Here is a 24,717-nt window from a genome sequence, read left to right as displayed (position 1 = left end):
AGCAGGTAAGGCACCTGGGTTAGAGAGATGTCATGTGGAGTGTCTGAAGAAGGGAGGTACAGTGATAGTGGACTGGTTAGTGAGGTATGTGTGTCTAAGGGATGGTAGAGTGCCAGAGGATTGAGGATTGGAGGAGTGCCTATATAGTTTTGATTTACAAGGAAAAAGGGGACAAATGTAATTGTAGTAGTTTCAGAAGGAATAATTTGCTGAGTGTAGCTGTGAAGGATTGTACAAGGGTTTTAGTCGAGAGGATTAGGAGAGGAACAGTGTGGGTTTAGGAAATATAGTTGTTGTGTGGATCAGAATTTTGTTGTAAGGCAGATATGTGAGAAAGCTTTAGCAAAAGATAAGGATTTTTGGAGGCTTTTTTATATACATATACCAAAGGCTTTTCCCCCTTACAAAGGAGGTAGCCAAAAATAAAAGCATAAAATCCACTCCCACCCATTCCATCCCCACATACCCCACTCCCTCCCTCTTATCTTGGCTCTTCCTGGATGATGGATCATCCCTGTGTCTCACCCACTGCCCTAGGTCAGAAGCAACGTAGCAAGATACAGCATGTCCACAGTAAGGCCGCTTCATTTAAGCGGCAACCCCCGCTCTCTGTCCCCTCATGCAGAAAAAGAGAAGACAGGGAGAAATCCCTTTGGGCTGTATCAAAATATCATTCACACATACTCCCTGACCCCTCCATCCACTACCCACTCCCTTCCATGCATCGAAGCATCATCCATACACAACCATTCTCCACTCACCCCTATCTTATTCCTTCCTCAACAGACATTCCCCTCTTTCCCAATGACCCTTTAACCCCATCCATCCATCTTATCCTTGGTCGCCCCCTCATGTTCACTCCTTCCACCTCTGCCTTCCACACCTCTTTTACTAATCTTTCTTGACTCATTCTTTCCATATGTTCAAACCATCCCAATACTCTTTCATCAATCCTATCTCCCAACTCCCTTTCCATCCCTGAACTCATCCTCACCTCCTCATTTCTCACTCTATCCAGCCTAGTAACCCCTACCATACTTCTCAGGCATTTCATCTCAAACACATTTAAATTCTTCTTTTCTTATGTTCCATGTCTCTGCCCCATACAGTGCTGTTGGCATAATCATGCCTTCATACATACATAGAAATACATAGAAATAATACAAGAAAGGGACAGATGAGCAGATTGTGCCTTCTTAGATTTACAAAAAGCATTTGACAAAGTACTACATAAAAAGCTACCGTATTTTTCGGACCATAAGGCATGGGCAAAATCCCTTGAAATTGGCTAAAATCGGGTGGTGCGCCTTATGTGTGGCTTCAGTGCAAAAAAATGCTTCGGACAGTGACATACTATTTTGACACATTTCGTAGCCAGCCTGCTGACAGCGACAGTGCATAGGCCTGGCAAAAGTTACAACCAAGTTATAACCAAGATGCATGTATCTTGACAAGAAAATTGCGAAAACTTCGACAGTTTTCGAGTCCATGCCACCACATTCATTCACGCTATCATGGCTATGACATGATAGCGTCCACAACACAGACAGCCATTTTGCATTGGTCTAGTCTCGCTCCACTCAGACTGTAGTCATTTGTTAAATCTTAAATCTTGTGTTTTCAAGTGAATCAAGAATTCCGGGAATAAAACTGCTAATGTTGGTTTTATTCCCCACAATCCCCGTAATGTGTGGAATTGCAAACAACGACGACAACAGATGCTGTGCATCATACATGTCATACATGCTGTAAACATGGTAAACCGTATGAGATGCATGATGCAGTCAGTGTGGATGGGGGGACATGATGGATGAAAAGTTTTAAGTAAGGCTATGCGATACTAAAAAGTGCTAAATAATTGTTGGGATAGCCTAAAATCTAGAGTACTTTATTGTGCCATTTGGTCATGCCAGCCAGACAGCTCTGTCGTCCACGGCCTGCCTTGTGTGGATGCGGGATCGATCGACCTCGTGTCGTCAGTCATCATGCATGATTATCCGATGATGAGACCAGGTGCGCCTTATGGTCAGATGCGCCTTATGTAAGGACGGGGAATAGTAAATTACGGGTGCGCCTTATGGTATGAAGCGCCTTATGGTCCGAAAAATACGGTACTAAGAAAAATTGAAACAATAGATGGAGTACAAGGAAAGTTATTGGAATGGATGAAAGATTTTTTGAATGGGAGAAAAATGAAGGTGGTACTCAGAGACAAGAACTCAAACTGGGAAGAAATGATAAGTGGAGTCCCACAAGGTTCTGTATTGGCTCTGATAATGTTTGCCATATATATGAAATGGATGAAGGTGTAGAGTGTTATATGAACTTCTTTGCAGATGATGCAAAACTACTAAAGAGAGTAAGTACAGATGAAGCTTGTAAATCACTTCAAAAAAGACCTGAACAAAGTCTGGAAATGGAGTCAGAAGTGTTAAGTGAATTTCAACATCAAGAAATGTAGTATAATGGAATTCAGAAAAAGCAAAAATAGAATATGAGGACAATATAAAATTGGTACAAAGGAAGTTAAAAAAGTCAACTCAGAAAGGGACCTAGGAATAACTTATGGCCTTTTACAACATGGATGAAGAAATGGTAAAGAAAGTATTAGTTACATTGATAAGACCAAGATTGGAGTATGCTGCAACACTATGGTCACCCAGTACTAAAAAGAACATAAAGAAATTAGAAAGAATTCAAAGAGCAACGACAAAGATGGCACCAACACTCTCCAAACTGACATATGAACAAAGATTGTCCAAAATGGAACTACCAATCCTGGAACAAAGAAGGGAAAGAGGAGATCTATTAAACATCTACAGAATTATGAAAGGAATGGAAGTCCTTGATAGAAATTATTTACTAAAGAGATGAAAATAAACTTAAAAAGGATAGTTACAGAAGAGATCTGAAAAAGAATAGCTTCCCACATGGAGTGATAGATGTCTGGAACAAACTGAATGAGAAAACAGTGAGTGCAAAAACTATACAAGAATTTAAGATCAAACTTGATGCTGAAAGATACAAAAGTAGGTCACTATGAGCATAGCTCTCATCCTGTAAAATACAACTAGGTGAATACAGTCTCCTCTTAGCATCCTTTCCCAAATGTCTATTTCTCATTACACTTTTCAATCCCCCAAGGCATTTACTTGCTTCTCTCAATCTACGTTCCACCTTCACCCCCACTCCTCCCTTTTATACATACATACATACATATACCAAGGCTTTTTCCCCATTACAAGGGAGGTAGCCAAAAAGAAAAAGGCATAAAACCATTCCCACCCATTCCATCCCTAAATACACTCCACCCCCCTCCACTGTCCACCCTCCCTCTTATCATAGCACCTCCTAGATGATGGGTCATCCCTGCACCCTGTCCACTGCCCTGGGTCAGAGGCAGTGTCGCAAGACACAGCACATCCACAGCAAGGCCGCTTCATTAAATCGGCGACACCCCCTCTCCGTCCCCCCATGCAGAAAAGGAGAAGACGGGGAGAAATCCCTTCGGGCTGCGTCAAATTTTTCTCACACATGCTACCTCACCCCCCATCCCCCCCACCCATTCCACCTCATGTAATACAGCATCATCCATATACAACCATTCTCCATTCACCCCTGTCTTCTGTCCTCTCCCATCCTTCCTCAACAGACATTCCCCTCTTCCCCAAAGCCCCCTTCACCCCATCCATCCATCTCATCCTAGGATGCCCCCTAATGTTCACTTCCTCCACATCTACCTTCCATACCTCTTTTACTAGTCTTTCTTCACTCATTATTTCCATGTGTCCAAACCATCCTAATACCCTTTCATCAACCCTATCTCCCAATTCCCTCACCACCCCTGTTCTCCTCCTTACCTCCTCATTTCTCACTCTATCTAGCCTAGTAACCCCCATCATACTTCTCAGACACCTTATCTCAAACACATTCAATCTCCTTCTCTCTTCCTCTCTTATGTTCCATGTTTCTGCCTCATACAGTGCTGTTGGCACCATCACTCCTTCATACAGTCTCCTCTTAGCATCCATTCCCAAATGTCTATTTCTCATTACACTTTTTAATCCACCAAGGCATTTACTCACTTCTCTCAATCTACATTCTACCTCCACCTCCACTCCACCCTTTCCTGCCACATTTGCACCCAAGTATCTAAAACTATCCACTTCCTCCAGTCACTCTCCCTTAATGCTCACTTCCAGTCTGCTGCCACTTTCACCCCTTGTACATCTCATCACCTTACTTTTACCCACATTTATCTTCAATTTTCTTCTATCACACACTCTCCCAAACTCTGTCACCAACTTCCTCAATCCCTCCTCTGATCCTGCTACAAGCGCAGTGTCGTCCGCAAACAACAGCTGGCTCACCTCCCACTTTTCTCCATTTTCTTTAAACATTTCCAATCCCTGACCCACCACCCTTGCTTATCTCTCACACCATCCCATCCATGTATAAGTTGAACAGCCAGGGTGACATAACACATCCCTGATGAAGTCCCACCTTTACCTTGAACCACTCACTCTCTCCATTTCTAATTCTGACACATGCTATACTACTCTCATAAAAACTCTTGACAGCTCCGAGAAGCTTTCCTCCTATCCCGTATATCCACAAAACCTCCCTTTTATGGATTTGGAAAAGGCTTATGACAGGGTAGACAGAAAGGCACTGTGGGAGGTTTTGCAGACTGGGGGAAAGCTGCTAAGGGCAGTCAAGTGTTTTTGAAAGTTGTAGAGCATGTGTTAGAATTGGAAATGGAGAGAATGAGTGGCTCGAGGTGGAGATGGGGCTGTATTTGGGATGTGTCATGTAGCCATAGCTGTATAATGAGTACATGGATGGGGTGGTATGTGAGGTGAATGTGAGGGTAATGGGCAGGAGACTGGAGATGGTTAAAGAAAATGGAGAAAAGTAGAAGGTGAGCCAGTCTTTTTTTGCTGACAACACTGCACTTGTGGCAGAGTCAGAGGGAGGATTAAGACAGTTAGTGATGGAGTTTAGAAAGGTATGCAATAGGATAAAGTTGAATGTAAATGTGGGTAAAAGTAGGGTGATGAGATATACAAGTGGAGAAGATGGCAGTGAGTTGGAAGAAGTCTTAAAGGAGAGAGTCTGGAGGAAGTGGATAGTTTTAGGTACTTGGGGTTGCATGTGGCAGGAAAGGGAGGAGTGGAGGTGGAGGTGAAATGTAGACTGAGAGAAACAAGTACAGGTAAATGCCTTTGGGGATTAAAATGTGTCACGAGAAATAAGCATCTGGGAATGGATGCGAGGATATTATATGAACAGGTGATTGTGCTGACAGATTTGTATAGGACAGAGATCTGGAACTTAGAGTGGGAGAGAGGAAAAGGTTAAATGTGTTTGAGATCAAATGTCTGAGAAGTATGGTAGGGGTTACCAGGTTGGATAGAGTGAGAAATGAGGAGGTGAGGAGGATAGCTGAGGTGGAAAATGAGATAGGGTCAGTGAAAGAGTATTGGGATGGCTTAGATACACAGAAAAAATTAATGAAGAAAGAATAGTAAAAGAGGTGTGGAAGGCAGAGGTGAAGGGAGTGAACTTGAGGGAACAACCAAGAATGGGGTGAAAGGGATGTTGAGCAAGAGAGGAATGTCTGTTGAGCATGGAAAAAAGAAGGTAGGAGATAGGGGTGAGTGGAGAATGGCTGTGCGGATGACACTGTGATATGGTGAAATGAGGGGTGTGGGGGATGGGGGATAGGGAGTGGTTATGTGTTAATGGTATTTTGATGCAGTCCGAAGTGATTTATCCCTGTCTTCTCATGTTCTGCATAAGGGGATTGAGAGTAGGGGATGGGGTGGGGGGATTTTGCCAATGAAATGAAGTGACCTTGCTGTGGATGTTTTGCTACATTGCTACATTGCTTCTGACCCAGGGCAGCAGAATGGAACGGATACAGGGATGACCTGTCATCCATGAGGAGCAATGATGAGAGGAAATAGCATGTAGGATGAATATATATATATATATTATATATATATATATATATATATATATATATATATATATATATATATATATATATATATATATATATATATCTTTCACATCCATTAGCTAGGCAGGTCATTATAGATTTTCCTAAGTAATAATTGGAGACTGTAACGGATGGTGACAGAAAGGGGGAGGGAAGATGTTTTTATGATTTGAAATTTAAGTTTTTATTTTATCCCAATCCCATAGCCAATCCAATCCAGGTTCGGAAAAGAGAGTGTGTTTTAAACTTTTATTTACAAAACAACCCTATTACATTTGATCACAGACATGTACTTTTTATACACTTAAATAAGACAAAATTCACGTGAGACAACAGAAAAAGATTAAAGATTAACAAAAAAAAATTTTTTTTGTGAAAATAACACTTGTGTAAAAACAAAAGGTAATTTAAAAGATCACGCACGGGAAAGAAAAGGAAAAAGCCAGATTGACACTCTTAATTCATAAACCCAAAAAGGTGACCTATCAACTAGTAAAAACCCCGTAATGATACACGTAAGTAATGGGAAATTAAAAAGGGTGGAGAATACAGAGATTGATGATAGTCTAATAGATACGCCAACTCAAAATCTATCCCAAAAGGCACTGGAAACCAGAGGACTAAGACCTATTCCCCAAAGGTTAAAAACCACGGGAATAGCAGAAAAAGGTCACCCATGAGAAAGAAGAAAAGACAAAAGCCTAATTGACATGTCAATAAAAAAAAAAAAAAAAAAAAAAAAAAACTCCCAAAGGAATAAAACCACGGGACTAGGGAAGAAATCTGCCAAAAAGCCCAACTCAACACACCAGATTCAAATTTTAATTTAAAAAAGGGGATCCTAACCCTCGCACCCAAACTTAGGATGTACTTCCTACAAAAAAACACTTATGTTTTAAAAACCTAGGTGCCTTACATACCTTAGGTGAGGGGGGACATCTCCCTGAAATGGAAACCTAAACGGCCGGTCTCAACTCATTGAAAAGAAGAAGAAAGAGCACTGAGAAAGGTTGACCTTCCCTATTTAAAGGGTCGACAATTGACCTGAGGTGTGGTCACCGAATGTCAATAAGGCTAAAAGGACAAATAGGGAGTTTTCCCTATCCCACTTGGAAATGGCATATAAGCCTAACCCACTACATGACCTTAAAACCCACAAGAATTTATAATAATAAAAACCTTAATACTAACACAAAATTACAGTAGAAAGGGTTACAAAAAAAAAAAAAAAAAAGTGGCAATTTGACATGCGCACCTACATGTCCAGCCAGTCGGCCGGCAATTGAGAACTGTTGCCATACAAAGACAATCAATTATATAAAAGTTACAACGATTGTGAGTATGGCTTGCTTACCATCATATGGTACAGAGATACACAAAAGTTGATGGAATGCTGCCTACATTCCATCCATAACTAAGCAGAAAAAAAAGTACATAGACAAAAAGAAAGAAAACATACTCAAAAACAATTTGGCAAGATGTGCCCCATTGCCCAATGCTCTCAGCTACTTGACCTGAGGGCAAGGGATTACTAATAGATGCCGCTGGTTTGACCATTGTTGACAAACTGGGTGTGTCAAACTTGGTCCACAGCTACATACATATACCAAGGCTTTTTCCTCCTTACAAGGGAGGTAGCCAAAAAGGAAAAGGCATAAAATCATTCCCACCCATTCCATCCCTGAAAACACTCCACACCCCTCCACCCTCCCTATTATCTTAGCACCTCCTGGATGACGGGTCATCCCTGCACCTTGTCCACTGCCCTGGGTCAGAAGCAGTGTCGCCAGACACAGCACATCCAAAGCAAGGCCGCTTCATTAAATCGGCGACACCCCCTCTCTGTCCCCCCATGCATAAAAGAAAACGGGGAGAAATCCCTTCGGGCTGCGTCAAATTTTGCTCACACATACTACCTCACCCTCCATCCCCCCGCCCATTCCACCTCATGCATCACAACATCATCCATATACAACCATTCTCCATTCACCCCTGTCTTCTGTCCTCTCCCATCCTTCCTCAACAGACATTCCCCTCTTCCCCAAAGCCCCCAACACCCCATCCATCCACCTCATCCTAGGATGTCCCCTCATGTTCACTTCCTCCACATCTGCCTTCCATACCTCTTTTACTAGTCTTCACTCATTCTTTCCATGTGTCCAAACCATCCTAATACTCTTTCATCAACCCTATCTCCCAACTCCCTTTCCACCCCCGTTCTTCTCCTCACCTCCTCATTTCTCACTCTATCTAGCCTAGTAACCCCCATCATACTTCTCAGACACCTCATCTCAAACACATTCAAACTCCTTCTCTCTTCCTCTCTTATGTTCCATGTTTCTGCCCCATACAGTGCTGTTGGCACAATCACTCCTTCATACAGTCTCCTCTTAGCATCCATTCCCAAATGTCTATTCCTCATTACACTCTTCAATCCACCAAGGCATTTACTCGCTTCTCTCAATCTACATTCTACCTCCACCTTCATTCCACCTTTTCCTGCCACATTTGCACCCAAGTATCTAAAACTATCCACTTCCTCCAGTCGCCCTCCCTTAATGCTCACTAGTCTACTGCCACTTTCACCCCTTGTACATCTTATCACCTTACTTTTACCCACATTTATCTTTAGCTTTCTTCTATCACATACTCTCCCAAACCCTGTCACCAACTTCCTCAATCCCTCCTGCGATCCTGCCACAAGCGCAGTGTCGTCAGCAAACAACAGGTGACTCACCTCCCACTTTTCTCCATTTTCTTTAACCATCTCCAATCACCTGACCCACTACCCTTGCATTTACCTCTCGCACTACCCCATCCATGTATAAGTTGAACAGCCAGGGCAACATAACGCATCCTTGACGAAGTCCCACCTTTACCTCAAACCACTCACTCTCTCCATTTCTAATCCTGACACAAGCTCTACTACTCTCATAAAAACTCTTGACAGCTCCTAGAACTTTCCTCCTATCCCATATATTTGCATAACCTCCCACAGTGCCTTTCTGTCTACCCTATCGTAAGCCTTTTCCAGATCCATAAAAGTCCAAAAAACATCCTACCCCTTTCCTATAGCTTTCTCACATATTTGTCTTACCACAAAGATCTGATCTACACAACCTCTATCCGTCCTAAATCCACACTGTTCCTCACCAATTACTCCCTCTGTTCCTCTCCTATTCCTCTCAATCAAGATCCTCCCATAAGCCTTCCCAACTACACTTAACAAGCTAATCCCTCTGAAACTACTACATTCACACTTCTCCCCTTTTCCCTTGTAAAGTGGAACTATACAGGCACTCCTCCAGTCCTCCAGCACTCTACCCTCTCTCCAGCAAACATTAAATAACCTCACCAGCCAGTCCACCATCACTGTACCTCCTTTCTTTAGACATTCTGCATGGCATCCATCCAGACCAGGTGCCTTACCTGCTTTCATCACCTTAACAACTGCCTTCACTTCATTCTTCCTTATTTCTCCTCCATTTTCCTCACTCATCACTCTTATTTTCTTAGCATTTCCCACTGCAACTACCTTTCCCTCCCTATCCTCCTTCACATTTAGCAACTCCCTAAAATATTCTGCCCATCTTCCCCTTACTGCTTCTCTTCCATTATCATCTCTCCATCTGCACCTTTTACCTTTTCTTCTCTACTTGATTCGCCTCCTCTTCCTCTCTTAATTTCTTTCCAAAACATCTTTTTATTACTTTCAAAATTTTCTGTCATACTCTTACCCCACTTCACATCTGCTCTCCTCTTTGCCTCCTTTACCTTTTGCTTTACTTCTCTTTTCTTTTCTTTGTACCTCTCATATGACTCCCTCGTCCTATTTTGTAACCAATCTGTGAAAGCTCGCTTCTTCTCTCCTACAACCTTCTTTGTTTCCTCATCCCACCACTCACTACCCTTCCTTCTATTTCCTCCTGTCCTTCTTGTTCCACACACTATCCTTGCACACTTTGTGACTCCCTCCTTGAACCATCCCCATTCCTCCTCCACACCTAGCTCTACTCTATCCTTCACTCCCTCCCACTCCTCCTTCAGCTTCTTCTTGTACTCCTTCTCCTTTTCCTTTTCATTTAAAGAGTTCACTCTAAGCACCTCCCTACCTTTTGTCCCTTTCCTCTTTCTCCATCTATCCTCCACTCTCAACTTACCTTCCACCAAAAAATGATCTGATATTCCCCCACCCTCTCCCCTTAGCACGTGTACATTCTTAACTCTTCCTATCATAGTCCTATTTACCACTACATAATCCATCAACGCTCTATCTACCACCCTTCCATCCACCACCCTCTCCCATGTGTACTTGTACTTGACTTTCTTCCAAAACACTGTATTTGCTATCATCAACTCTCTAGACACATTTCCATCATCAACTCTCCACTACAATTCTTTCCTGGAACTCCACATTTCCCAACCACTCCATCAATAGGACCATTTCCTACCCTAACATTTAGGTCTCCCAGTACTATTACATTGACATTTCTCCCTAAATCCTCTATCAAAAAGGCCTCCCTTTCTTCTACACTCTTCTCACTGCCAGGCCCATATGCACTTACAAAGACCCACATCTCCTTTCCCAGTTTCACCTTCATCCACATTATCCTTGAGGAAACCTCCTTCCACTCCACTACACATTTACCTATCTCTTCACTTACTAGAATAGCCACCCCTTCCCTCCCTCGCCCTCTCTTCACTCCTGATAACCTCCCACTTACACTCCCAAACTTACACTCACCCTTCCCTTTCAACTTAGTTTCACTCAAAGCCAACACATCCATCTTTCTTCTCACAAACATACTACCTATCTCTTCCCTTTTACTCTCATCTGTACCACATTCACGCACATTAAAAGACCCAAACCTTAGGGTGCTGTTCCGAAAACTTCCAGACCCTCTTATGCCTTTACTTTTTCGTTTAGGAATGTCCCCTGTGGGGCTACAAGGAGAAGGATGCCTAGTCCCACTCCCCATCCCTTTCTTCTCGCCTCCTACGATCCAAGTGGAAATCTTTGGTGGCAGTATTCTTTTCCCCCACCACAGGGAATAGGTCCACAGCTGGGCGATAAAAAGGGGGAGGGGGGTGAAAACTGCATGCTGGTTGACTACTTGCGACCATCACTACAAAGAAAGAAAACACATGAACATCAGAACATGTGACAAGACCCTCCTATGCCTTTACCTTTTTTAGGAATGTCCCCTGTGGGGCTACAGGGAGAAGGATGCCTGGTCCCAATCCCCGTCCTGTTTTTCTCACCTCTTACAATCCAAGTGGGGAATACTTGGTGGCAGCAATTTTTCCCCCCACCACAGGTTAGGCAAAACAAGGAAATGAAAGTCAGAGAAATAGTACAGGACAGCAACAAGGGGTTAGGGAACAGCATAACAGAGGGACAGTAGCAGTATAATAAACGTTTCATCATTTCTCTGTGTGCAGAGTCCTCCTCTATCACAGACAAAATGATGTGTGGCTCTGGTCCACAGGGGCACCCCATAGAGACCCTAAAGTACCAACTGCATGCTACTTTGCAACAACAACATGCAGCCAATACCCCAGACAGTGCCAAGATAAGATGGAGGGTAGAGGGTGGAGGGGAGTGGAGTGTATTGGGGATGGAATGGGTGGGAATGGTTTTTATGCCTTTGATTTTTGGCTAACTCCCCTGTAAGGGGGAAAAAGCCTTTGGTATATGTATGTATGTAATGATTGGAGAAAGAAGGAAAGGAAAGAGGTAAGTACGATTACAAGTTATTTGGAAATTCGTTAACAAAAGTGGATAGTGAAAAAGATCTCGGCATAATTATCAGTAATGACCTCAAATCATCCAAGCAGTGTATTTCAGCCTCTGAGAAAGCAAATAAGATTCTAGGACTGATTGCGTGATCTTTTGATTTCGAAAGTCCATCACTCATTAACAAGCTATATAAATCGTTAGTTCGTCCACATTTGGAATATGCTGTTTCCATATGGTCACCAAATCTCATTAAAGACATTGACACACTGGAAAAAGTACAACGGCGAGCCACAAAACTGATTCCAAATATCAAAAATAAATCATACGAAAATCGACCAAAGCATATGAATCTGTTTTCCCTAAAAAAGCGTAGACTCAGAGGTGACTTGACACAGGTCTTTAAAATTCTAGAGGGAATTGACAACATCAAAAGTGACAAAATTTTCACATTGAATGAGAATCAGACAAGAAACAATGGTCTCAAACTGTCCGGAAATAGATTCAATTTGGAAGTAGGTAGAAACAACTTTGCCAACCGTGTAGTTAATGAATGGAATAAACTTCCTGCACAGGTAGTGCAATGTAGTTCAGTTCGAAGCTTTAAGAATCATTTAGATAAACACCTAAGCAAGATGCTGTAATGATTATAATTTATCTTATATTATTTGTTTTTGTTTTGTTATCATTTGTCTGTCTGATTTTCATTTATTATTAGTTATATGTTTATTTATTATTATTTACTATTTACCTGTTTGCTTATTATTTATCTATACCTATGCATTTATTCATGTATTTTATTTGTTATTTACATTATTATAGTTTTTATTTATTATTTTATTATTATTATGATTTTTTCCGCATCCGACCTAGACATGGACCAAAAGGTCTCTTGTTGGCATGCTCCCCCTTTGTAATCCTTTGAAGGAGGGAGGGAGAGGTGGTAAATGGGAGTGGAGTGTATGGGGATGGGAGTGGATTTATGTTTCAGACTTTGGCTATCTCCTTTGTAGGGGGGAAAATACATACATACATATACCAAGGCTTTTTCCCCCTTACAAAGGAGGTAGCCAAAAAGGGAAAGGCATAAAATCATTTCCACCCATTCCATCCCTGAATACACTCCACACCCCTCCACCCTCCTTCCCATCTGAGCACCTCCTGGATGACGGGTCATCCCTGCACCTTGTCCACTGCCCTGGGTTAGAAGCAGTGTCGCAAGACACAGCACATCCAAAGCAAGGCCGCTTCATTAAATCGACGACCCCCCCCCTCTCCGTCCCCCCATTTCATAAAAGGAGAGGACGGGGAGAAATCCCTTCGGGCTGCGTCAAATTTTGCTCACACATACTACCTCACCCCCCATCCCACCTCATGCAATCACAACATCATCCATATACAACCATTCTCCATTCACCCCTGTCTTCTGTCCTCTCCAGTCCTTCCTCAACAGACATTCCCCTCTTCCCCAAAGCCCCCTTCACCCCATCCATCCACCTCATCCTAGGACGTCCCCTCATCTTCACTCCCTCCACATCTGCCTTCCATACCTCTTTTACTAGTCTTTCTTCACTCATTCTTTCCATGTGTCCAAACCATCCTAATACTCTTTCATCAACCCTATCTCCCAGCTCCTTTTCCACCCCTGTTCTCCTCCTCACCTCCTCATTTCTCACTCTATCTAGCCTAGTAACCCCCATCATACTTCTCAGACACCTCATCTCAAACACATTCAAACTCCTTCTCTCTTCTTCTCTTATGTTCCATGTTTCTGCCCCATACAGTGCTGTTGGCACAATCACTCCTTCATACAGTCTCCTCTTAGCATCCATTCCAAATGTCTATTCCTCATTACACTCTTTAATCCACCAAGGCATTTACTCGCTTCTCTCAATCTACATTCTACCTCCACCTTCACTCCACCTTTGCACCCAAGTATCTAAAACTATCCACTTCCTCCAGTCGCTCTCCCTTAATGCTCACTTCCAGTCTACTGCCACTTTCACCCCTTGTACATCTCATCACCTTACTTTTACCCACATTTATCTTTAGCTTTCTTCTATCACATACTCTCCCAAACTCTGCCACCAACTTCCTCAATCCCTCCTCCAATCCTCCCACAGGCGCAGTGTCGTCCGCAAACAACAGCTGGCTCACCTCCCACTTTTCTCCATTTTCTTCAACCATCTCCAATCCCTTGCCCACTACCCTTGCATTTACCTCTCGCACCACCCCATCCATGTATAAGTTGAACAGCCAGGGCAACATAACGCATCCTTGACGAAGTCCCACCTTTACCTCAAACCACTCACTCTCTCCATTTCTAATCCTGACACAAGCTCTACTACTCTCATAAAAACTCTTGACAGCTCCCAGAAGCTTTCCTCCTATCCCGTATATCTGCATAACCTCCCACAGTGCCTTTCTGTCTACCCTATCATAAGCCTTTTCCAGATCCATAAAAGCCCAAAAAACTTCCTTCCCCTTTCCTATAGCTTTCTCACAAAAGATCTGATCTACACAACCTCTACCTGTCCTAAATCCACACTGTTCCTCATCAATTACTCCTTCTGTTCCTCTCCTAATCCTCTCAATCAAGATCCTCCCATAAGCCTTCCCAACTACACTTAACAAGCTAATCCCTTTGAAACTACTACATTCACACTTATCCCCTTTTCACATGTAAAGAGGAACTATACAGGCACTCCTCCAGTCCTCCGGCACTCTACCCTCTCTCCAGCAAACATTAAATAACCTCACCAGCCAGTCCACCATCACTGTACCTCCCTTTTTCAGACATTCTGCATGGCATCCATCCAGACCAGGTGCCTTACCTGCTTTCATCATCTTAACAACTGTCTTCACCTCATCCTTCCTTATTTGTTCTCCATTCTCCTCACTCATCACTCTCATTTTCTTACCATTTCCCACTGCAGCTATCTTTCCCTCCCTATCCTCCTTCACATTTAGCAACTCCCTAAAATATTCTGCCCATCTTCCCCTTACTGCTTCTCTTCCATTATCATCTCTCCATCTGCACCTTTTACCTTTTCTTCTCTACTTGATTCGCCTCCTCTTCCTCTCTTAATTTCTTTCCAAAACATCTTTTTATTACTTTCAAAATTTTCTGTCATACTCTTACCCCATTTCACATCTGCTCTCCTCTTTGCCTCCTTTACCTTTTGCTTTACTTTTCTTTTCTTTGTACCTCTCATATGACTCCCTCGTCCTATTTTGTAACCAATCTGTGAAAGCTCGCTTCTTCTCTCCTACAACCTTCTTTGTTTCCTCATCCCACCACTCACTACCCTTCCTTCTATTTCCCCCTGTCCTTCTTGTTCCACACACCATCCTTGCACACTTTATGACTCCCTCCTTGAACCATCTCCATTCCTCCTCCACACCCAGCTCCACTCTATCCTTTACTCCCTCCCACTCCTCCTTCAGCTTCTTTTCGTACTCCTTCTCCTTTCCCTTTTCATTCAAAGAGTTCACTCTAAGAACCTCCCTACCTTTTGTCCCTTTCCTCTTTCTCCATCTATCCTCCACTCTCAACTTACCTTCCACCAAAAATTTATCTGATATTCCCCCACCCTCTCCCCTTAGCACATGTACATCCTTAACTCTTCCTATCCTAATCCTATTTACCACTACATAATCCATCAATGCTCTTTCTACCACCCTTCCATCCACCACCCTCTCCCATGTGTACTTATGCTTGACTTTCTTCTGAAATACTGTATTTGCTATCATCAACTCTCTCTCTAGACACATTTCCACCATCAAATCTCCACTACGATTCTTTCCTGGAACTCCACATTTCCCAACCACTCCATCGATTGGACCATTTCCTACCCTAGCATTAAGGTCTCCCAGTACTATTACAGTGACATTTCTTCCTAAATCCTCTATGCACTCATTTAAATCTATCCAAAAGGCCTCCCTTTCTTCTACACTCTTCTCACTGCCAGGCCCATATGCACTTACAAAGACCGACATCTCCTTTCCCAGTTTCACCTTCATCCACATTATCCTTGAGGAAACCTCCTTCCACTCCACTACCCGTTTACCTATCTCTTCACTTACTAGAATAGCCACCCCTTCCCTCCCTCACCCTCTCTTCACTCCTGATAACCTCCCACTTACACTCCCAAACTTACACTCATCCTTTCCTTTCAACTTCCTTTTACTCTCATCTGTACTACATCCACGCACATTAAAAGACCCAAACCTTAGGGTGCTGTTCCGAAAACTCCCAGACCCTCTTATGCCTTCTCTTTTTTTGTTTAGGAATGTCCCCTGTGAGGCTACAAGGAGAAGGATGCCTAGTCCTAATCCCCGTCCCTTTCTTCTCGCCTCTTACGATCCAAGTGGAAGACTTTGGTGGCAGTATTCTTTTCCCCCACCACAGGAAAATGCCCTTGGTATATGTAATAACTGGAGATGGATAGAAAATGAGTGATTCATGATATATGTATTTTGAATTTAACTGTACAATTATACTGCAGTGTCTCTTACAATTTTTTTTTCACATTAAAGTACTCCTCAGAAGATATTCAAGCACTTCACTCAAAGTACATGGAAAAAGAAGACCATATGTGTAGGTTCTTTTACCTTCGTTCAAGTCTTGCACCAATTATTGAGGGCCTTATTCTCCTGGATAGGCTTGTCTTCTTGTGTGAGCAGGTGAGTGGTCTTCCATTCAAAATATATATTTTATCTATTATAAGGAATTGAGATGAATATTGGAAATATGTAGACAGTGAAGATCATAATCTTGAAAATAGATGTGTGAGAATGTGAGTGGGCCTACATTCCAAATGAATATTTTACTAATTAGGAAGGAAGATGGATTCTAATCATGAGTAGATGAGGAGGGAGAATTGCTGTGTAATAAATTGGTAGTGGTAAAGCTTTGGCTGTTGGGCCCAGCTGTGGAGATTGTGTGTCTTACTGCATTGCTTCTGACCCAGGCAGTGAGCAAGATGCAGGGATAGTTCTTCATCCACAAGGAGCTAAGAGATTTTTAGAATGGAAACAAATGTATGTAGGATGGGTGGAGAGTGGGAACATGCCTTGGCTGGCTACCTCTTTTATAAGGGGAAGAAGCCATTTGGTATATAGATAGTGAAATCTTGTCAATTAGTTCCTCTGCATGTTAATTCTTTAAGATAGTTAGTAATTTTTCTGTGTTATTGGGAGTGAAAAGTTGTATAGCTTCTTGTCATATACTCTTGACAGAATTACTTATATGGAACTTAATCACATTTCATCCATTTCCAGACAAGTGTAGAGGCTGCATATTTGGTGCGGCTCTTTAATCCAGTCACTTCACCTCGATGTCATGCAGTCTTTGCCTTTAGGGGCTGAATAACTGTAGTAATAGACTAAACAGTTAAGAATAAAGCTACTAACAAGTGTAAAATATTGAATATCTGCTCTAGAAATGGGAATACCCTAAAGTAGGTAGTATCAAACAGAACTGGGCACCAGTCTGTTAATCCATTAATCATTAATTAACAAAGTTGAATTTTTATTAACAGGTTAACTTTTAAGTTAACTTTGAAAATCATTAATGAACTAATTAACTTCTATTGAATTGGTAACTTCTGTTAATAGTCCATTAACTTAATACATAAACTTTCCCTTATTTTCAGATTTTTAGTACAGATTTTCTGTGCTTCAATGAATAAGTCACAGAAAATTAATAAACAAAAAGAGTATAAATATATATCTGTTGGAGCACATGACACATTTCCTTTTCACTGACATAAGCTCACCTTATTAGGCCTGACATATGGTAGCTATGTTAATAGGGGAAGGTGTGAGTTTTGCCCAAATGCTTATTTTATTGCAGTTTGCATTTGTGCACATATATGCCCCCTTTCCTCATCCAAAAACTTCAGAGCAAAAGAAGAAGAAGAAAAAAAAAAGTCCTTCACCATCTCTAGCCTTGGGGTCTATCACTCAGTAGTGATTTTGTTTTTATGTCTTTTTTTCAACTGATACTGAGTTTGTGCCCTGCTCGTGTTTTTTTTTTTTTTTTTTTTTTTTTTTAAAGAAACAATTTTTTTTTTTTTTTTTTTTTTTTTTTTTTTTTTTTTTATTACAGAAACCATTTTTTTTTTTTTGTATCTGATTTATGTTGTTACTCTAGTAACACATATTTAAATTTAAAACAAAGAAATGCAATTAGTCTGATTCCACCTGTTAAGGTAAGAGTTGGGCAATGGTCACTATTAGGAAACACAATAATTCCAACTGATATTCATTGTAGATCTTTATACACATAAAATTCAAACCAGAAAATCAAGGTTTACCATCAGTATGGCTTTTATTTTCTATTTTCTATTCCAGCAATATCTCAATTTCAGCTGTTTTTGCATATTACTAAGCTTTGTAAAACATGTCTTATTGCGAAACCCAATTGGAGGACTTCTTTCTTCTTTCTCAAGGAAAGGAAATTGATTTTCAGCTACAAGATTTGTCTGCCTAAGTCTGTTCTTATTAAGAGGCACATGTCAAGTCTGAACAATCTCAAATAGCACATGAAGAGAACCCACACCGCCAAGTTTGTACAGTTTGAGGAGGGGGTGAAGGCAGGTTCTTTTTGTGGGGAAGCTAGGCAAAGGCTGCCTTAGATTCAAGTAGCTGCACTTTGTTGAGCTAATTTTCACCCTCATCTCCCAAGAAAGCATGCCAGGAAACCATTGGAGAGTCTTTTAGTATCATGGCTACTACCAGTGGAGTGACAGATGAATGGTAACTCCAGCTACATTCTTTTTAAATTAATGGAGTAATGATTAATGAAATAACTTTTTGGTTAATGGATTAAGAATTAACAAAGTTAACTTTTTGGTTAATGGTGCCCACCTCTGGTATCAAATATTATTGTTTGTGCAGGGTATGTGATGTCTCAAATTTTTACATAAAATAAAATTGTTTAATTTTTCACCAATGTGCTTAAATTCCCTTTTCATTTATTATATCAACATCAGAAAGAAGGATCAATGATGGGTACCTGCATGTGGCAGTCTTGCAAGATGGACAGCAAAGCTGCCCTTTTTCAAAACTCATCAACTCCATGAGGAGCTTACACTCACTCTCTGGACTGGGCCCAAGATCACTCTCTATCAATTTCAACTATATTTCTTAACATTTTTGCACATGGAGAGCTAACAACTGATGAATACTTCCCTCCCCCACCACTTTCAGTGGGTGACAGAGATACAGTCTTACCCTAATACAACAAAGACAACAGTCCCAAGTTTCTTCCCATAGATCTGTAGGAGGGTCAGAAGACTGCTGCCACTGTAAGCCTGTAGGTTTTCCACTTTATAAAACTCAAGACAACAGTTAGAATAGATACATACATACATATACCAAAGGCTTTTTCCCCCCTACATGTAGCCAAAAAGAAAAAGGCATAGAAACCACTCCCACCCATTCCATTTCCTATATATTCCATTCCCCTGCACCCTCCTCCCTCCCTCTCATCTTGCCACCTCCTGGATGACGGGTCATCCCTGCATCCTGTCCACTGACCTGGGTCAGAAGCAGTGTTGCAAGACACAGCACATCCACAGCAAGGCCACTTCATAAATTCGGCGAATAGATAAATCAATAAAAATAGAATACATACATATACCAAGGGCATTTTCTCCCTTACCAGGTAGGTAGCCAAAATCAAACAGTATAATTCCACTCCCACCCATTTCATCCCCAGTCATTCTAGTTCCATCCTCCACCCCTTGCTCCCTCTCATCTTGGTTCCTCATAGATGATGCATCATCCCTGCATCTCACCCATTGCTCTGGGTCAGAAGCAATGCAGTAAGACAAGCACATCCACAGCAAGGCTGCTTCATTTAATCGGCAACCTCCCCTCTGCCCCCTCATGCAGAAACATCAAAATATCAATGATTAGAGAAATATTAATAAGGCCTAGACTGGAGTATCCTGCAACATTATGGTCACCCAATACCAAAAAGAATACAGTAAGTCCTCATTATACAATACATATGTGTTCCTGAAAACCTTACCGCAAATTGAAATTACCATATACCAAACCCATTATATCATGTAATACAGTAATAGGATACGGCAGACGTACCTTCTTCCTGCTCTTTCCTTTTCAAAACACGAGCGGATACCATATCTGTAAATTTTTCTTACCGTAAATAGAATCGAGGGTAGTAATTGCCAAATACCATAACTGTGAATTTGCAGGATAAAGAATTACCGTATAAGGAGGACTCACTGTATAAAGAAAATTGAAAGAATACAGAGAGCAACCACGAAAATGGCCCCAGCATTTTCAAACTTGTCATATGAAGAGACTGGCTAAATTGAAATACCAACTTTGGAACAAAGAAGAGAGAGAGGCGACCTACCTACCAACTATAGAATCATGAAAGGCACGGAAATACTTGATAGAGAAGACATACTAAATTGGGACAAGAGAAACACAAAAGGACATGAAGAGAAACTCAAAAAGGATAGTTATAGAAGAGATCTGAAGAAAAACAGTTTTCCACACAGAGTGGTGGACACTTGGAACAAACTGGATGAAACAATAGTGTGTGCAAAAACCATACACAAATTTAAGAGCAAACTAGACACTGTGAGATACAAAGGCAGGACACCACGAGCACAGCTCCCCTTACTGTAAGATACAACTAGGTAAATACATAACAACTCCTTAACTCTCCCATCCCTCACCTACTCTCTACCTTGCATCACAATATCATCCACACACAGCCATTTTCCACTTGCCCCTATCTTCTGTCTTCTCCCCACCTTGCTTAACCGACATCCCCCTCTTGCTCAATGCCCCTTTTACTTCATTCATCCACCTCATCATCCGTCGCCCCTTATGTTCACTCTATCCACCTCTGCCTTCCAGACATCTTTTACTAATTTTTCTTACTTCATTCTTTCCATGTGTCCAAACCATCCCAATACTCTTTCATCAACCCTATCTCTCATTTCCTTTTCCACCCCTGCTCTCCTCCTCACCTCATTTCTCACTCTGTCTAACCTGGTAACCCTTACCATACTTCTCAGACATTTCATATCAAACACATTTAAACTCTTTCTCTCTTATGTTCCATGTCTCTGTCCCATACAGTGCTGTCAGCACAATCACCCATTCATACCCTCTTCTCTTAGCATCTATTCCCAGATGCCTATGTCTCATGACACTTCTTAATCTCATTAGGCACTCATTTGCTTCTCTTAATCTCCAATCTACCTCCACTCCTCCCATTCCTGCCACATGTGACCCCAGATACCTAAAATTATCCACTTCTTCTAGCCTCTCTCCTGTAAGACTCACTTCCAAATTGCTGCCATCCTCTCCCTTTGCACATCTCATCACCTTACTTTTATCCACATTTACCTTCAAATTTGTGCTCTCACACACCTTCCCAAACTACATCACTAACTCCCTTAATCCCTCCTCTGAGCCTCCCTTAATCCCTCCTTTGCGCATTGTCATCAACAAACAACAACTGGTTTACCTCCCACTTTTCTCCATTTCTTTTAATCACATCTAATCCCCTGCCCATTACCCATGCATTTATCTCTTCATCCATGTACATATTGAACAGCTATGGTGATGTGACACCTTTACCTCAAACCACTAGCTCTCCCCATTTCTAATTCTAACACAGGTTCTACTACCCTTGTAAAAACTCTTGACTGCCCTTAACACCTTTCCTCTGATCACATATATCTGCAAAACCTCCCACAGTGCCTTCCTGTCCACCCTGTCACAAGCCTTTTCCAAATCCATAAAGGCCCAAAAAGCATCCTTACCTTTTGCTAATGCTTTTTCACATATGTCTTACCACAAAAATCTGATTCACACAATCCCCTGCCTTTCCAAAATCCACACTGTTCATCATCAATTATCCCCTCTGTTCCTCTCCTAATCCTCTCAATCAAAACCCTTCCATAAGCCTTCCCACCTACACTCAACAAACTGATCCCTCTGAAATTACTACATTCACATTTGTGCCCTTTTCCCATGTAAAGCAGAACTATACATGCACTCCTCCAGTACTCTGGCACTCTACCTTACCTTAGACACACATTAACCTCTTCGATATGATGATGCCTATGCAGGCATCATGAGGTGTGAGTAGGTATACGAGAATGCCAGTGTTGGCATCATGATTATATTTATTTTATAGTTGTAGCTGAGTGACCCCCGAATTCTGTGAATAGGTTTGATCACATTTTCTGTGTTTATTATTACTCAGAGTGAAAGAGAATGAGTAATACAGCAGTGACTTTATATTTTATAATGCAAGTAGTGTGATGCATCATACATTAGGCATCCAATGCTGCACATGAGAATTTGACTCGTATTGAAGAGATTAAACAACCTCACCAGCCGGTCCATTATTACTTTACCTCACTTCTTCAGACACTCCACATAACACCCAACTAACCTAAGTATCTTACCTGCTACATACATATACCAAAGGCTTTTTCCCCCTTACAAGGGAGGTAACCAAAAAACAAAGGCATAAAAACCACTCCCACCCAATGCATCCCTATCACACTCCACTCTCTTCCTTCCCTCTTATCTTGGCACCTCCTGGATGAGGGGTCATCCCTGTATCTTGTCCATTGCCCTGGGTAAGAAGCAGTGTTGCAGGGCACGGCACATCCACAGCAAGGCCGCTTCATTAATTCGGCAACCCCCCCCCTCTCCATCCCCTCATGCAGAAAAGGAGAAGACGAGGAGAAATCCCTTCGGGCTGCATCAATTTATTTCTCATACATACTCCCTCATCCCCCATCCCTTACCCACTCCCCCTCAAGCATCACATCATCATCCATACACAACCATTCTCCATTCACCCCGATCTTTTGTCCTCTCCCGCCCTTCCTCAACAGACACTCCCCTCTTTCCCAATGCCCCTTTTACCCCATCCATCCATCTCATCCTAGGTCGCCCCCTCATATTCACTCCTTCCACTTCTACCTTCCACACCTCTTTTACTAATCTTTCTTCACTCATTCTTTCCATGTGTCCAAACCATCCCAATACTCTTTCATCAACCCTATCTTCCAACTCCCTTACCACCCCTGTTCTCCTCCTCACCTCATTTCTCACTCTATCTAGCCTAGTAACCACTATCATAATTCTCAGGCATTTCATCTCAAACACATTCAAACTCCTCTCTTCCTCTCTTAGGTCCTATGTTTCTGCCCCATACAGTGCTGTCGGCACAATCACTCCTTCATACAATCTCCTCTTAGCCTCCATTCCCAAATTTCTATTTCTCATTACACCTGTTAATCCCCCAAGGCATTTACTCGCTTCTCTCAATCTACATTCTACCTCCACTTCCACTCCTCCCTTTCCTGCCACATTCGCACCCAAGTGTCTAAAACTATCCATTTCCTCCAATCTCTCTCCCTTAATACTCACTTCCAATCTGCTGCCACTTTCTCCCCTTGTACATCTCATCACCTTACATTTACCCACATTTATCTTTAGCTTTCTTCTATCACACACCTTCCCAATCACTCCTCTGATCCTGCTACAAGCGCAGTGTCGTCAGCAAACAACAACTGGCTTATCTCCCATTTTTCTCCATTTTCTTTAACCATCTCCAATCCCTCGCCCACTGCCCATGCATTCACCTCTTGCACCACCCCATACATGTATAAATTGAACAGCCAGGACGACATAACACATCCCTGACAAAGTCGCACCTTTACCTCAAACCACTCACTTTCTCCATTTCTAATCCTAACACAAGCTCTACTACTCCCGTAAAAATTGTTGACTGCTTTTAACAGCTTTCCTTTTATCCCATATATCTGCAATACCTCCCTGTCTACCCTATCATAAGCCTTTTCCAAATCCCTAAAAGCCCAAAATACATCCTTACCTTTTCCTAAAGCTTTTTCACATATCTGTCTTACTACAAAAATGTGATCTACAGAACCCCTGCCTGTCCTAAATCCACACTGTTCCTCACCAATTAGTTCCTTGTTCCTCTCCTAATCCTCTCAATCACATAAAATTTAGCGGAAATGTTCAGTGCCGCTCTTGCCCTTGGATACTTCCCTGACGCATTCAAATCGGCGGTTATGATTTTTTCATTCCAAAGACAGGCACGAATATACGCTCCATCACCAACCTCTGACCCGTATCACTACTCGAAACCCACGGGAAGGTGTTTGAAAGAATCCTTACCCGACACCTCCAAACACACATTAGAACCAATAACACACTGCATCATAACCAACACGGCCTCCGAGCCTTACGTTGCACAGACACTGCCGTTCAGCCCTTGCCACAACATACCAGGCGATTGCTGTTGCTAAAACCCGCAAAATGCAGGTTAATCTGTTTTTGCGGGACGTGAGCAAAACCTTCGACAAGGTATGTTGGCCTGGGTTAAAGCATAAACTCGTCTCCATGAACATGCACCCAACCTTCACAAGAACACTATGTAGCTTCATCACAGACAGAACCACTTGCACACGCATCTCACGGGGCTTATTTCGCACCTTTCTGTGGGGTACCACAGGGAAGCGTATTAAGCCCATCTCTACAACATTTATATAAAAGACCTGCCCACACCACTCGCTCACTGTCACAACATAATTTACGCAGCCGATATCACACAAATTGTAGTACAACCTGGCCCCTCGGAGCGAATGCTCGCGATAAAGACTGCGAAAGCAGTCGAGCAAATAAACGCATACAAGCGGACCACATGATACGGACACAGATAAATTCACAATCATTCCCATACAGAGACGCAGGCGCAGCTACTCTGATAAGGGCAAGATACTCGGTTGGACGATTACCACCAATGGTGAGGCTGCCCATGTGCGTAACTGGAAGGCGCTTGCATCTCTCGGTCTACAAAGGCTGCAGAATTGAAAAACCTCTCTTTAAAAAAAAAAAAAAAAAAACGCATCTCGCACTTATACGGAGCACGCTG

At 42.1% G+C, this 24,717-nt stretch overlaps 1 protein-coding gene across 6 annotated transcripts in view; it reads left to right on the top strand.

Moving 5' to 3' along the window:
- The window catches only part of LOC143017867 (putative methyltransferase-like protein 25), a 34,636-nt gene extending 15,941 nt beyond the window's left edge, over nt 1-18,695 (top strand). For 4 of the 6 annotated variants that reach the window (XM_076172862.1, XM_076172863.1, XM_076172867.1 and 1 more), the window contains 2 exons: nt 16,281-16,427; nt 17,025-18,695. In XM_076172862.1, the coding sequence (XP_076028977.1) occupies nt 16,281-16,427; nt 17,025-17,111 (234 nt within the window). In that variant the 3' untranslated portion in view covers nt 17,112-18,695. Of the gene's footprint in view, nt 1-16,031; nt 16,428-17,024 lie in introns of those variants that run through there. The other 2 variants (XR_012965717.1, XM_076172864.1) reach the window with 2 other exon arrangements.
- Nucleotides 18,696-24,717: the final 6,022 nt, after the last annotated feature.

This window comes from Oratosquilla oratoria, chromosome 33 (assembly GCF_046742065.1).
Source record: "Oratosquilla oratoria isolate Oo_2021 chromosome 33, ASM4674206v1, whole genome shotgun sequence".
Classification (NCBI taxonomy): domain Eukaryota; kingdom Metazoa; phylum Arthropoda; class Malacostraca; order Stomatopoda; family Squillidae; genus Oratosquilla; species Oratosquilla oratoria.
This window is presented reverse-complemented; position numbering and strand designations above follow the sequence as displayed.